At 31.4% G+C, this 15,228-nt stretch overlaps 2 protein-coding genes across 2 annotated transcripts in view; both read right to left on the reverse strand.

The window, feature by feature from the left end:
- LOC106684970 (gamma-aminobutyric acid receptor alpha-like) overlaps positions 1 to 15,228 on the reverse strand; it is a gene marked incomplete in the record, with an annotated part of 205,416 nt that overhangs the window by 71,528 nt on the left and 118,660 nt on the right. The window contains 1 exon segment of the mRNA XM_067047522.1: positions 3,494 to 3,587. Within this exon segment, the coding sequence (XP_066903623.1) occupies positions 3,494 to 3,579 (86 nt within the window).
- LOC106684971 (uncharacterized) lies at positions 11,681 to 13,171 on the reverse strand. Its single transcript, XM_014427374.3, has one exon. It carries the CDS (start codon positions 13,068 to 13,070, stop codon positions 11,814 to 11,816), a length of 1,257 nt encoding a protein of 418 aa, XP_014282860.1. The 5' UTR covers positions 13,071 to 13,171; the 3' UTR covers positions 11,681 to 11,813.

Here is a 15,228-nt window from a genome sequence, read left to right on the forward strand (position 1 = left end):
TGAGGTCATGTTTTTGGTTCATTATTTACCATAAAGATGGTAAATATATATTATATATATAAGTAAATATTATAACTTTTGTAATAAAAAAAATTATCACTCCTCCCACTCAAATTCAAGGTTTCATTTTTAATACTTTGATTCCAATAATCGAACAAGATCAGCCGAATCGTGTATTTCAAATTTAGGGCGTTGCAGGTTTCTCAAGTATTACTATCAGAATCCATTATTACCATCCACCATTTTGTTTCCAAGTGTCTGCCGATTTGAGGTTTCATATGCACGGTCATTTATGAAAATAGAAAAAAATACAAACTGTTTTGAATTTACTATCCTAAAGCCTTCAAAAATAATAAATAAATTGTTTAGATAAGTTAAAAAACTTGTAGTTTTTTTTCGTTTTCCGAGTTTGACTTCTGATCCCCGTAAACTAGATCTGGAATACTGTTAGAGATAATTGCTACACAATAGCTGAAAAACAGGTTTTTCAAAAATAGAAGCACAAAAACTAGTCTAATGATTTCCGTGAACTTTGCACTTCAGGCTATACTATACTATACTATCCTATTCATACCATAGGTATACTAATTTCTAGGCTAAGTCTTAGTAATCGACCAAGATATAATAATCAGAAGTCTATAATAATGATCATCATATACAATGAATAATTAACAAGATGGGCTAGTGGTACTTATTAGAGTATCAAAAGAAAAAAGAAGTGGAATTTTTGTTATTGTAAGTGAAATTTCTGTTGGCATCTTCTATAGAATAATACGCCATCACCAAATGATACTGAATTAAAGCAATTGTTTTTTGGCCCAAACCTCTTTTTGAAAGCAAATGTCTCTAAAAGCTTAATGATTTATTGAAAATTATTTTTTGAATTTTAAGATTTTTTTTTTTTTAATATTTATTTATTGCTATTTACAACTGTACATTATAATACATTTAGTAAATCTGATCTAAGTTAAATTGGAGTGTTACAGGCGTGTAGAGAAACTACCCATTGGTAGCACTCTAATGACATTTTACATTAGCTGGTCTCGTGGCCATCTTCTTTTCAGGTACCGCGGAGGATTGTCGGGAATGGAAGAGGATGCAAGATTAGAAACTAGGGGGTTTGAGTGGTTAGAGAGTTCATAATGGAAGGAGTGATATCTGGTTCGGGCTAGATCGATTACATTATTTTAAGATTTAATTAAATTTTTAACTTTTATCGTAATTTTATAATAGTTAAAATATTTTACCGTTGGCTCCCATTCCCTCTTGGAGAAGGTCCTAGTTTAGTTACCATGCCGAAGTGAGCAGAGTTGAGCATTAATTAGTTTTGAGTTATCTTTTTGCTATTTTAAATGTTGTATGTTGTTTCTGAATGATAAGTCCTTCTACTGTATGATGTGTACTTTTTCAGTTTTAAAATAATGTCCTGATGATGCCTGAATGGGCGAAAATATGGCAAGATCAATAAATTAATCTATTTGAGACTACAATGGCTTTCTTGTATATAAGGTATGCAGTTTTTCTCTGACAAAAGCTTAAAGAAAACTAATAAAATAGGATCATAATCCTTATATTATTTATCTCTACAGAGAGAATGTGAAATCCTTTTCGAAAAATGTTCTAAAATATAGACATCTTAAAATTTACAATAGTCGTATAAGTCTTCGATTTAATTAGTAATTTAAATTAGATCATTATTCTTCGTATCTTGTAATTTGTCTTCTATAAAAAAGTACAAGACTTTTGTATTTTCTTTTTTTTCCCAAAATTTTTTTTCATTAGATAACGGAGAGGATTTCAAAAAATGTTGATGTTGGAAATGAGATGTTGGAAATGAGATGTTAATGTACATACAGCACCTGGTACATTCCAAGGAGTTTTTAGGGATGAAGATGTATACATATTTACTCGATTGTTTTCTTAATAATCATTTTTTATCGATCTGGAATAGTTATCTTGTTTTCACATTATTTCGCTTAACTGAAAGTTAGATCAACCTGATGAAATGTACGAAATATTACTAATATTGTTGCATTTTGTAGAAAGTTGGTTTCTTCTGTTGCTTAGAAAACATAGACATATATCTTTTAGGGCAATGAGAATAATTTGATCGGAACCGGTACAGTCTAAGGTTTCTGAAATAAATTTGTAAAAGGATTACATATGAGTTAATAAAATACAATCAATGAATGTAAAATGACGTTAATAATATTAAACTAATTCGTTTTTTTCTTTGACCATTTTAAAGCTTTGTTCAAGTCACCAGAGTATAAAACTGTTTCTAAGCCATTGACCTGTTACACATTATTCACTGAAGCGTTTATTCACACAAAAAAAAGTTGTTTGTTTTTTTTTGTCTTCTTCTTTTTTTTTACTGTTCATAAAGGAAAAAAGAAATTTGAAAATCTTAAACTAAATTGACATTACCAAAAAATTATAAACTATGTTAAATTATGTTAATAATTAACAGGAGAATATTTTTTTAAATTAACAGATCTGATTCACGACGTCATCGAAATTCTCCAAGTTTCTAGACTTTTTTTGAATTAGATGTATTATGTTTCATTTGAAAGTTGCTTCCCTTTATTTTTGTACTTATGCTTTTAATAATTACTGCAAATAGGGAATAAATAAGAACGCAACAGAATAATCAAAATACGACTCCTAGTACAAGAGCCGGGAAGAAAAAAAGGCAGTTATCTCACCCCAAATTTTGATTACTTTAATGAAAACTATGTATAATTAATAGTCAACATTGATGAGTCTGCCAAGTATAGGTAGGGGGAATAAAAAATGGCGGCTGTTTCAAAACCTTAAAAAACACTAATTTTTCTTTAGCTCTATGTCTTATAAACTACCAACAACACTAGAAAACCTAAGAGCACATTATTTAAAGAAGAGTAAATTTACTGAAATATTAGCCCTAAAAGAGCTATTTACGTCCAATAGTTCTCGAAATATAGCTTTTTAAAAAGCAAAATTTCTTAAGAATTTACTGAAAGATTAGTTAATCTATTTTGAGAAATCTATATCTCATGAACTATGTGACGTACAGACGTCTTTAGCACTCAAATTAAAGATAGAATAATGGTGATATACTTCTCTTCATATCTTGGTCCAGACATTAACATACTCATAAACAGCGAAATATGCCAATGTTGTCATAATTACATCACATTATCACTCCTGGTTAATATTTAGTTGTGAAAATGATAGTAGTTTTTAATGAATCCTCATGCAATGTATCTTGAGTTATGCATGAGGAAGGTGAGATGAAGTAGGTTCATGTGGCCATATTTTGAAGGTTCGTAATCAATAATAAGCTTAAAATAACCTGTTTTCAGTTATATGTTGTTATATTCACTCTGTGATCTACATTCCTTCGTTACCCTAATAATTGAAATCATGCCAGTATATTTATACTTAATAGTCTAACTAATTAACAATGAATAAGCAATAACCTATTGTACATAGCGAAAAGAAAAGGACTCACTTGGTTAGTGGCTTGGCCGTATGAGTGTCAGCAGCTTGAGTCAGTAAATATTCCTGCAGCAAGAGGTATCCGAGGAGAAAGCTCATCTAGCCTCCTAGAACACAGTGGTTCATAAATAATATACATATGTAAATATTACAATAAAATAAATAAACCAATTAAAATACCCTTTTTAAATACTATAAAATTCGTTAAATATATAGATTACATGGTGTAATTTTTTGGGGAGGATTAAAACCAACCTTTACATTTATTTTCTAGTACCAAGAGGGTAGTAAGCCTCAGATAAGTTAAATAATAGGTTGGTATCGGTAATTACAGACTTACAGGGATCCCTTATTATCGTTTTAGGGATAAGTTTATTGAGTAAATATATGGTTGTGAAGTTCGAGGCTAAGTTTGATGAGGTATTAAGCCTGACTGAGTAACTTGATGAAACAAACCTAAGCTTCAATAAGCGTGTGTAATTTGTACCTCACAAGCAGTAAGTGCGACTAGAAGTATGGCTCAAACACTACGCCAGGTATCAAAGTAAACTTCAGAATAAACAATCATGGATTGTTAGTAATTATGATTTCAGTTTTACATATACCACTCCCTTATGTTTTTGAGCTCTGTAATTATTATGTTTTCCTTGATGTTTCTAATTGATTAACACCTTTGCTTTAATTTAAAGCTGTAATCATTAATTTTACCTATGATTAATGGTTATAAGTCCACATAGGAATTGATTCAAAGAGCCTATTCAAAAAGAATATTTTTAAAAATATTCAAGTCACTGAATTATATGTAATTCTTCAATGAAACGATTTTGAATCTTATATGAGTTGATGAATACAAATAAGAAGTGAGGTTTAGTAAACAAGCAGATCCAATTTGCATTCGTCACCAGGAATTCTTATTTTAGCCGCTTATTGCTTTGAATCTACTATTCAAAGGGGGAGGGGGAGGGGAACGAAAAATATTGGACACGTGTACGAGGGCTGAAGCCAACGCGCCTTATGAAATGAGAAAAAATGTATATACATAATTTTAGATTTTTTTAAATTTTATCGTAACAAGGTTTTTTTTTTAGAATAAGAAAAAAAGATCATTGATTGTGTAAGTGTTGACAAAATTAAAAAAACCAAAAGTTTCTTTCAGTAAAGTACACAAAAAAAAAATTCATTACCAAAAATTATACTACTGTATAAATCCTATATAATACTGTATAAAAGCAATTAAGTCAAATTTCAGTTTTAGTATTATTTTTACTAAAATAATTGTTAAAAATTACTCAAAGGAAGAATACAATGAAAGTTGACCATTGTAACATTTTTATATTATTCCAACTTGAACAAATCGTAGAATAAAATCATCTAAATATTTTTCTCTCTTTCACCTATATATGGAATATATAGTAAGATAAAGAATTGTGATCGTAAGAAATTTCTAATTTCAGTTTTCGACGAATACAGATGAATCCAAATAACCAAGTCTCGCAAAATGGTCTTACGAAGATGTAGGAAAGTGAAATTTAATATTTATGACAGGAATATCCCTGGGGTGTTTCAGAAGTGGAAGGTTTTTTGATATAATCGACCGACCAAAAGTGCAACTGTATAAAATCGATGTTCACAATTTTTTTTATTAAACTCGGCTGGTCAATTTACAATTAAATGGTCATCAATATCAGAGAGATCTTCTACAAATTAAAGTAGTATGCCAGGGATTATATGACGAATTTTTAATCATTCAATACACAAAATGTAAGATCATAATGTCTACTATCAATGTATTAATTTATTTTTTTATCTCAAATTTAAAAAAAAGTTAAAATCAATTTAAATTGGGTGAGAACTATTTTTAGTGGAGAGCTGGATAGGGGTAAGTCATAAAAAAGATCTAGCTCATTCCAGTGAGTGGTTCTGATCCTATCGATCTCCGAAAAGAGAAGTTTTCTCATCTCCTATTATCCCCATCTCATTGCTATCCAGGCATTTTATTACCCCACTTTACTATTTTAAAACATAAGCCCTCACAAAAGTGAGCGCGTTAAGAATAATTCTGGAATTAAAGTAGAAAAAAAAGATTGGTTAGGCAGATGCGATTTTTGTTTGGTATTAGATTCACTTTTTTTTTTACTAACATATTTTATTTTATTGCAGGGACTTAATACAATCAGCCAAAAAATAAGGGCATTAAGTATTAGTGTTCAAATACTCATACATAAAATATAAACAGAAATGGAAGAAAAAATGTAAATACTAACAATAGTACTCACTGAATTAAAATTTAAAATAATAATACTAGAGAAATATGTAAAGATACGGTAATACTACCTCGATTTGAGTAAGTAAAAATTTGAATATATATAACTGATTACATAATAAAAATAAAATAATTTATGTACTAGATAAAAAAAATAAATTTAAGTAACAATAAAATAAAAACACATTCACACCTGGATAGAATATTTACATTCTGCAGGGGAACTCCGCACCGAACCTTGCCATCATCCCCACGTGGGCCATTATAAAAATATACCGTCATGTCAAAAATCCCATTATTGCCGGAAGGGCATTTTAAGGTAAGTAGTGGGATCCACTATGGGTGGGGACGCATTGTGGCGTTTATTCGCCATCTGTGTGGTGAAGGACCTCTCTACTGGTGATCGGGAGAAAGGTTTTTTTCCCTCACTTTCTTATTAATTTTATTGGCTCAAAAATATATTTATGCATACAATAATACAAATAAAGACATTTTTAGTCCCTCAAGAACATTTTAAAGTTGGTTGTTGGAACAACTGTGGGCGGGGAAGCATTTTAGCCCTAATCACCGTCTGCATTGTCACGAGTGGGGAGGGACCTCTCTATTAGGGAAATTTTTTTTTTCTCCTGGAGTTGAGGTTAAGATGGGAAAACGGCTTTAGGGAAAGCTCTTTTACTGCTTTGGTAATGCATTTGAAGAGGGGACTATATTTGTATATTTTGGATAAGAGGTTGTGTGTTAGTCTAATGGTGTCGGGGTATTCCAAGTTTGTTGTTCAGTAATTTGTCCTCAATCTAGTCTGAGGCTGTCTGTGTGGGACTAATATCTTTGTGGCCGTCCTTTCGGTGTAAAAAAAAGTGTCAGTGTCCTGAATAGTGAGTTTGTGCAGTAGTGGAGGCTAGCACAGAATGTGATGTGTATCCTCGTGATGACTCTGTCACTGTCGGTAATTCGAGTATCGTATTTATGTGGTCAGCCGAAGAGTAAAGGCAATGAAGTATGTCGTACTCATGCTCTGAAACAGTTTTAGCTTTTTGGCTGTTGTTGATGCTATGTTGGTCAGCATAGGTGTAGGTAGATCACGGCTGGCCTGGTCATAAATACTTGTATAAATCATTAATTTGAGGCGGAGGGAGAGATTAGGAGAAGTTGGCTAGTGATTAAGCCTGTAAGACTTAGTCCTAACCAGCTTGATTATGAAGGGTGATCACCAGGTATACTATGCTCTCTACTGGTTTATTATCGTTTCCTGCTACCTTATAGACTTTAGCTAGAGGGCGCTTATTTTTCTGAAAGGAGAAAATAATAAAGTCAATCTTCTTGTTATTAACTGTAATATTCAGTTTCTCAGTGATATCAGTATAAGCTTCCTCCGCCTGCCATTGAGCTTTCTCTGCATTTACTAAGTTACTGCATACTATAAATAGTTATATCGTCGGCGTACGCCGTTATAGTAGCATTATTGTACCAACAGTTCCAGTTGTATATATTGAGAACAGTAGTATGGGTAGCACAGACCCTTGGAGAACTCCACAGGGAAAAGTTTTTTTTTCCCCCTAAGCCCCAAAATATGACGGTGTTCTACATAACATGGTGTCGGAAACAGAGCTCCTGTTCGTACTTCGATATCCCGCTTATAGTGTCCTGCCAACGACTCGGCTTGCTCAGCAAGGATCAGAAGGCGGTCTCTGTCATGTAAGCGAAGGTCAGCTTAGTTGCCTAGGTAAGCTTCCAAAATTTCCTGTAGTCCTCAGCCGATCATGCCATATCGCGGTCTTCTACTGGCATAGGAGATTTTTGATTTGGGAGATTGTCTCTGGAGCTCTAATGGCGGTTTTTCAGGTTCCGCCTGCGGATGAGTGTCATAATGTGGAGCGAGGGTTTCAGGAGGTGGGAGGGGGGAGTTTTGGTTGTAGTTGGGGCTGGCTAAATATCCAGACTCCATGATGGCTGTTGTGAAGTGGTCGATAAGGTTGCCTACTTCCTCCAAGGTCTCCAGTCTATGGTAAACCTCATCTTTGAACCGGCTTCAGTTGGTCTCCTGGTAGTTGAACTTCTTAGACGTCGGTTCAGGGTTGCTCCCGTGTAGATCACCTGGCGGTGATCCGACGAGGTAAAATCAGCAACGGAGCAACTTGTGAAGAGATGAGGCTGCCTAGTCAACAGGAGGTCGAGGAGAAGACTGTCCCAAAATGGCGGTAAGTCCACACAGGCACCCACGTGCCTGGGTGAGCTACGGTTTAGGTGGTTTTCACCAGATGTCTTTCAGCAAGGGTCGCTGAGGTGTTATGCCATAGACTGGTGTTAAAATCTCTTGCTAGTGTTTCGTTTTCACTCCACAAAAGGCAAAGGTTCGTTATGTCGGCTCCTAATGGTTTTGGTGCCTGAAGTAGTAATAGTATAAACCATGAGATAGTCGCTACAAACTGAATAATCAATAATCCCCTAAACATTTTATACTCCCGGGTTAATTTTAGAAAGAGCATAAATCCAAAATTTTGAAAAAAACAAAAATTTCTTTTAGGAAAGGAGGGAGTTGAATTATTGAATACAATTTTTGCATACAATACATCCTAATTTTTAGAATTTTCAAGCATTCAAATTGTAGTGTTAAGACATTTTTTTCTATACTTCTAAAACCCTATTTTGGCACTTATTCCCTTTATAAAATAAATCATACAATTTTATGTTGGAACTAGCGAATGTATGTTTTGTATTGTTTGAATGTAATTGTATATTTGACATGAATCATCATTCAATTTTTTAAAGTCCATTGAATTACAGTTTCATTTGAAAAGCCTTCATTTTGACTAATCAAACTTAATTTTTAAAACACTATTTTATGAATTATCATTAAACAGGTACAATAAAATTCATCAAGACTATATCTTTCCAACTTACCATTTTTATGACTTTCAAGTGATTTCTGGAAAAATTCACTACATGTTCTCTAGTTATCGATGTATTAATAAAACTAAAAGGGCAAATGGTAGTAAGATTTGTAAAATAAATCATCAGGTGATTTTATCAGAAAGAATGTAATTTAAAGTTATGTAAAGTAAAGTTATGTCCCAATTTATTATCATTAAAATTAGGAACTAAACATTCAAATATTCTATTCTTATTTATTAAAAAAACAAATAACAAAGTGAGCTCAATAAAGCGAACATATAAGAACTAAATTAGGAAAAGGTGGAAAGACAAAACTATTCTTTAAAAAATATGAATCTTGTTTTCTAGACGATTTTATTATTTAAGGATTAGAAAATGTTATTTCAGTAAGGGAAATTTGTCTTAATTAAATTAAATATTTTAAATCTAAGGAAGAAATAATAATTTATGAAAAAACAGTGGATACTTGATGAAATGAGTATATGTATTTGAAAAGATGAATTAAAAAATATCGTTTTGCACCAATTAGGTAATTCATAAAAAAATAAAAAAAATAAAACAGGTTTCTATTTTTGACACATTTCATCTTATCAAGGTCAATTTATTCTACCTTACCTAAAGACTTTTCACTTAATAAAGAAAATGGTTAGTTTAGATACACTGCAAATCACAGCGCCTTGATAATAAAGCAAAGAATTCTTTTATAACTTGTGAAAAACCTTACTAACTGAAAAAGTTATAAATTGCTGCATTTCTAATAAGTAAACCATTCATTATGACTAAATAAACTACATTGTATGATAAAAAAAACTAAGATGAATATTGTAGTTACCATTTTACAATCCATTTAATCCCTTTCATCCTACTTTTTCAAAAACGGGATGCTGATTAAATTACCTTTATTTCTCATTGTAATTGATCTTTAAGCTGAAATGTGGGATTTTATTAATTTTCACTTATGATAATTGATGACAATCAGTGGTTCAACATAATCTTCTTCATATGTTTTACAGTTTCAGTCAAAAACAGAGAATTCAACATGATAAGCCAAAAAAGTAATTCATTTTTTAAAAAATAATATAATAATTGAGGTATTATAGTTTTCTTATTACATCACTTTTTATTGGAAGTGATCTTTGTCGCATATAATGTAAGTATTTTTAAGTGCATTTTTTAAAATTTATGAGGAATTGTATTGAGCACCCCATTATTGGGACAATGAACATGTAAAGAATATATAAGGTTCTAGGCTTACGTTTTTTTTTTTTTAGAACAAATACTGTTTAAGTAGCTATTTCATTTATTGAATTTTCTGATGAGGAGTTCAGAGATGCATTTTACTTATCGAAATGTTGAATAATACTCTTATTTCAAACAAAAATAGTGATATTGAAGATGAGACCTATGCTAAAGTCAACCACCTATCCACTAATGAACTCGAAGCAAATTGAACTAAAAGATAATGAGCACTATGGCACTGACATATATAAAAATGAACAGAGTTGAACATTTATCAGTTAATGCTTATAAACTGTAAAAGAAACGTTGTGTCCCAGCAACTGGTAAGTAATTCATCGACATAAATTATTAGATTCTAAAATAATAACAGGATTGGACCAGTATTTTTTAAATACAACTACCAACAATGCAAGACAGATGTTTTAAAATTTAGGAGCTTACAAAGTGATTTATAGGCCATCTAAAATTTGTTTCTTGTGAATTTATTGCTTATCTTATCATTATTTGTGCTCACTTATTTGATGCCTTACAAAAAACCAAGCAATTTAGGATGACCTAGGTTTCACACAAACATTTATAAAATATTCCAAATGAAAAGACCTTTGGAAGAGGGATATTATATTATATCAAGCTTCACCCCAACAAGATGTGTAATTTGTAAAAAATATATACTAGTGAAAAGCGCAAAACATATGCAAAAATGTGAGTGCAAATATTTAACCACTTGGATTATGTGGGAACAATGGTTTTTCATGGCACATAAGGTTCAGCAATATTAATTGTATAAATTTTTTGTTTGTCATTAAATTCTTTTTAATAGCTTGTCTAAATATTAACAATATACCTTAACCTTCAGGTTTTCAAGCCACAATTTTGGGGCAGGGGATAATACCCCCGCACGCATCATATCAACTTCAAGCAGTGATTTTGAGTTGAAATTTTGGAAACGAATGTTGGAATGTTTAACTTAGGCCAATAAAGCATTGTACTGAGTTTCAATGCAAAATAATAGTTTTTAAAAAGCTGGGATAAAATGGGTTAACTACACTCAAACGGAGATACTACATTCTTACTAAGCAGAGCATAGCATTCCCAAAGGCTAAAATTCAACTTTAGAAGGAAGAAAATAGAACTGACCAACCTTCTCTTGAATGATGACATAAACACTTAAATTAGTATAGACTATTTACAAATAGAGTTAATGAAAAAAGTTCCCTAAGAATTGTGCCTTAAACAGTACAAGTTCAAATTATCAAAGGATTTATCAAGATTTATAGGGTATTCTTTTTTATTTCTAGATTATCTTTGAGCATATATTTTACCATCTGTTCACAATAATAAAAAATATTTTGGAACATCCATTAATTCTCCAAATTTAAAACTTATCCTTAAGTTTTGAAACCAAGTTCCAACAATGCAGATATAATGAGTTGATTAAATATAAAGATTCATAAATGAAACAATTTATACCTAAATTTTTTGTTCAATTGATATACTAAATTAGAGCGCATATCAACATAAAACAAATAATTTTTTCCCCTAATATCGCAAGATATTACTAATTCTTATTACTTACTAAAGTCACACTGAGCATGAGCTCCCAATGATATAATCAAAACTCATGTTGAAACAAACATAATAAAATAAATGCAAAATTGATTTTACATCAGTAACAATATTATTTCCTTTTTCTCCAATATTATTTACACATATTGAATAATATCCAGTGTATGTAAATAAACATAAAAAAACAACATTATAATCAAAGTAAGTTAGGAGGTACAAAAACTAAAACACGTGAATTATATAAATAATAAAACATTGATTTATTATAAAAAAAGTAGTTTTCACTTATAATCAAAATAACAAAAGAGATGAAATCTAACAGTCTCTTAATTTATCACAATTGCCATTTAATACTATATTAATTTCATAATATTTAAATTTCATTGAAAATCCCTGATCTGGAAATTCGGAGAAGTTCATTGGACATTAAATCAGCAATAAATTTTAAAGCTGTTTTGTCTTGAAAGATTTTTGTTTCCTTCATCATTTCACAAGACTCGTATGAGTTAACTACAGCAAGTGAAGAAGAAACATCCTCGAAATATTGGTCACTAAAAGCAGTAGGGTTGAGAACAGCAGTTCTGTAAGGATGATGCTTCGTACAGAGTGTCTTTTTCAACATCATGGGCCATGACTGCTTAGCCCGCTTATCATTTTTTAATTCAGTACAGCACCTCTGAATTTCCAAAGAAAATTGAATACTTCTACTAAGACCTAGATGATTAAACAAAGAGATAATATTTTTACCCTTCTTTGGTATAATATATTCATCCCAATGTAGAAATGTGACAATATCTACTTGATCAAATACTCTATAAAAACAATCAAGTTTAATGAATTCTTCTTCGACTTCAATATCATCAATCGGGAATTGAAAATTAAGAAAAGAGAAAGATCTTAAAAAATCTGTATTTAGAAAAAGATTTTCTAAGATACCAAGGATACCATGATGCATACCATTGTCATATACTATAACATCGTTAAATCCAACTAATTTGTGATAACTAATGAACTCGATTATATTATTTCTTTCTAGACCAGAAATATCAGGAAAAACACAAACAGCAGCATTATTTGCTTTTTCATGTTTCAGTTTATAATAGATAGGTATGAAATACTTCTTATTTGGGATTTTATCAACAAATACAAACATGTAAGGAGATCCCTTAACACTGTTAGTTTCAACTTCACAAAAAAATTCATTTAAAAAAATAGATTTTTTTGTTTTTTTGGATGTGTATGAAAACTTTCCTGATATTGAGAACAAAGAACCTCTAAGATGGTACCAAATATGACAATCATATTTAGAATAATCATTTTCCACTGATGATACCCCTAATGCCACAGATTTACTGTTTTCGCTGTCATTCCTCCAGAATGCTGAAAACACGTAGAATTCTTCAATCTTTACCCAGTGGTGGGAAGGACGTGAAAATAGGTTATTGTACTTGAATTTTTCCTGAATACTCTTGTTTAGAACCAGGCAGTCATCTCCAAAAGTGTCGAAACCGAATAGTTCCCCAATTTCGAAAGTGCTCCTCAGTTTTTTATATTCACTCCGATAGATTAGAAAACCTAGCACACTGATGGTAGTAATAATAAACACAGCCAGCCGATAGTACTTTTTCATTGCTCATTTCCGACTAAATTACCGTTATAGTTAAGTTCAGACGCCTTGTTTACAATCAGCAAAAGACTGAACTGTTGGTAACAGCACCGTAACCTCCAGTTGACAATCTATCGATTCACAACACCTGTGATCGATTATAAACAAATTATTGTGTTAGAGATACGTATAACAGATATAGTCATATAAGATAAACTATTGATAACTAAAGTTTTGATAAATTAATGATATATTAGCTCTTATACATATGTGAGACACGTGGGGAGTTATGGACTTGTGGAAACCGATATTAATGTAAATTTCTGGTAACACGAGGTTGAAAAATATAGTAAAGATATTCAAGAGTTCATGCCAAGTGAAGTTTTTTTTATTTAATACACCTAGGTGCGGTGAAAAAAAAAATTGTATATTTTCTGCATGATTTTATGTTATCATTTTATGACTGCGCTCTGAATCCATTTTAAACAGCAAACTATATGTTTTCTTACTTATTAATAAGGAAAAAAGATTACTGATTAAATAAATTTAAATGTATGAAGAACAACAAAAACCTATACACTAAAAGTTCGTAACAACTTTTTTTTTTTAAAGGAAAAAGTAAGTTAGATTCACTTCAGGGCTCCTTTAAAACCACTAGGTACGAATTTCCTTGTAAATAAATAATTTGAAATTCCGGAACATTTTTTTTTTTTTTTTTTTCTGGCGAATTCTTACTTAAAAACTTCTCACAATTTTATCTAAACCTATCGTTACTAGAAATGTTGGAAAGCTGAATTTCTGCTCATCCAATCCATTACAGCACCTTTTATATTTTATGTCTTTAAAATGTCTTAGTTTCAAATAAGGAAAAGTTTCTTTTTCGGAAGTTATGTTTTACATCTTTGGAAACACAATCAGGAAAGCATTATATATGTATATATATACATACATACATATAGTCAGGGAAAAACATAGACTTTTGAATATTTTTGGATCGTTCTTTCTTCATAACACTGACTATAGTTCTTCTAGTGTGGCAGCGTAGTTTAGATTGAAATTTTTCCTCTATATTAGCCTTCACAAAATATAGGACTAAAAGCGACAACATGACAAAATGTGTTGAAGCTTTTAGTCCCGACATAGAGAACAATAGTTCGGCTCAACCATTCATGCGTCATTAGTTAACAACGTTGACCGTCTCTTGTTGATTATTACTCCAGTTATTAGGAAAGATTAATGTTAAGCCGTATCCTTTATTCACTGGTTGTATCTTGTTTTTTTTTCTTATTCTTGATGAAGGCTAAAAATTCTGGACTAAACGTCGTCATTAATAAATACGTTTTTAAAACTTATTTGTGTTATTCTCTGACCACACCCTCAATCATCTCATATATATTATCCACGATCAGCTATCTTTTCGTGATTATATTTTCTAATTTCTTGAAGATGAGTGACCAACAGCCCAGCCTGTTGCTGGTGAGGGAGATTGAAGCACATTCCATTTTATATAATTTTCACTTTCCTGACTTTAGATGAAGCATGAAACGGAGAAGCCATGGATGTAAATCGGGAACATAGTAAAACCTGTTTTGTAGTAACAAACAACCACTTCTAAACATTATTTTCAAGGTATGGTTGTACCCAAAACTTTCTCACTGTTATTCTCCTCTCCCTGAAATAATAATACAATATGATGATCCCATCATCGCTTGAGTCTTGTGAAGACTTTTTCGCTCGAAATTCATGACGACACTGAACGCACTAGAGGTTTTGATAGCTGATGAGTAGCCTCGTTTGTGGAGTCTAGTCACCACTGAGTCTGTAACTGGTCAGTAACCCGAGTTATCGACTGGTTTAGTTTCTTTCCAGTAGCTCCGTTTGCATACAGCCTTAATATTAATAATGAAATTTCGATTGATGATAAGCTTTATTTAAGAATAGTATTGGTATTAAAATAATTGTTTTGGACAATCTAAATATAATTCGTTACGATGTACTGTGAAACAAAATGTCTTCTGCGACTAGTGAGTTAGGTTGTTCTGGAAAAGTTGGTAAATTTCTAAGACCCGCCTTATCTTATGTCGGCTATAATTGTATAATTATGAGAGCGAGGTTTAAATACTATGCACCCTTATGAAGAATTGATGGTTTTCCTGAGAATGAATCGTTATTGGACATAAGG

The sequence above is a fragment of the Halyomorpha halys genome, unplaced genomic scaffold (assembly GCF_000696795.3).
Source record: "Halyomorpha halys isolate HHAL.00 unplaced genomic scaffold, Hhal_1.1 Scaffold634.1, whole genome shotgun sequence".
NCBI lineage: Eukaryota > Metazoa > Arthropoda > Insecta > Hemiptera > Pentatomidae > Halyomorpha > Halyomorpha halys.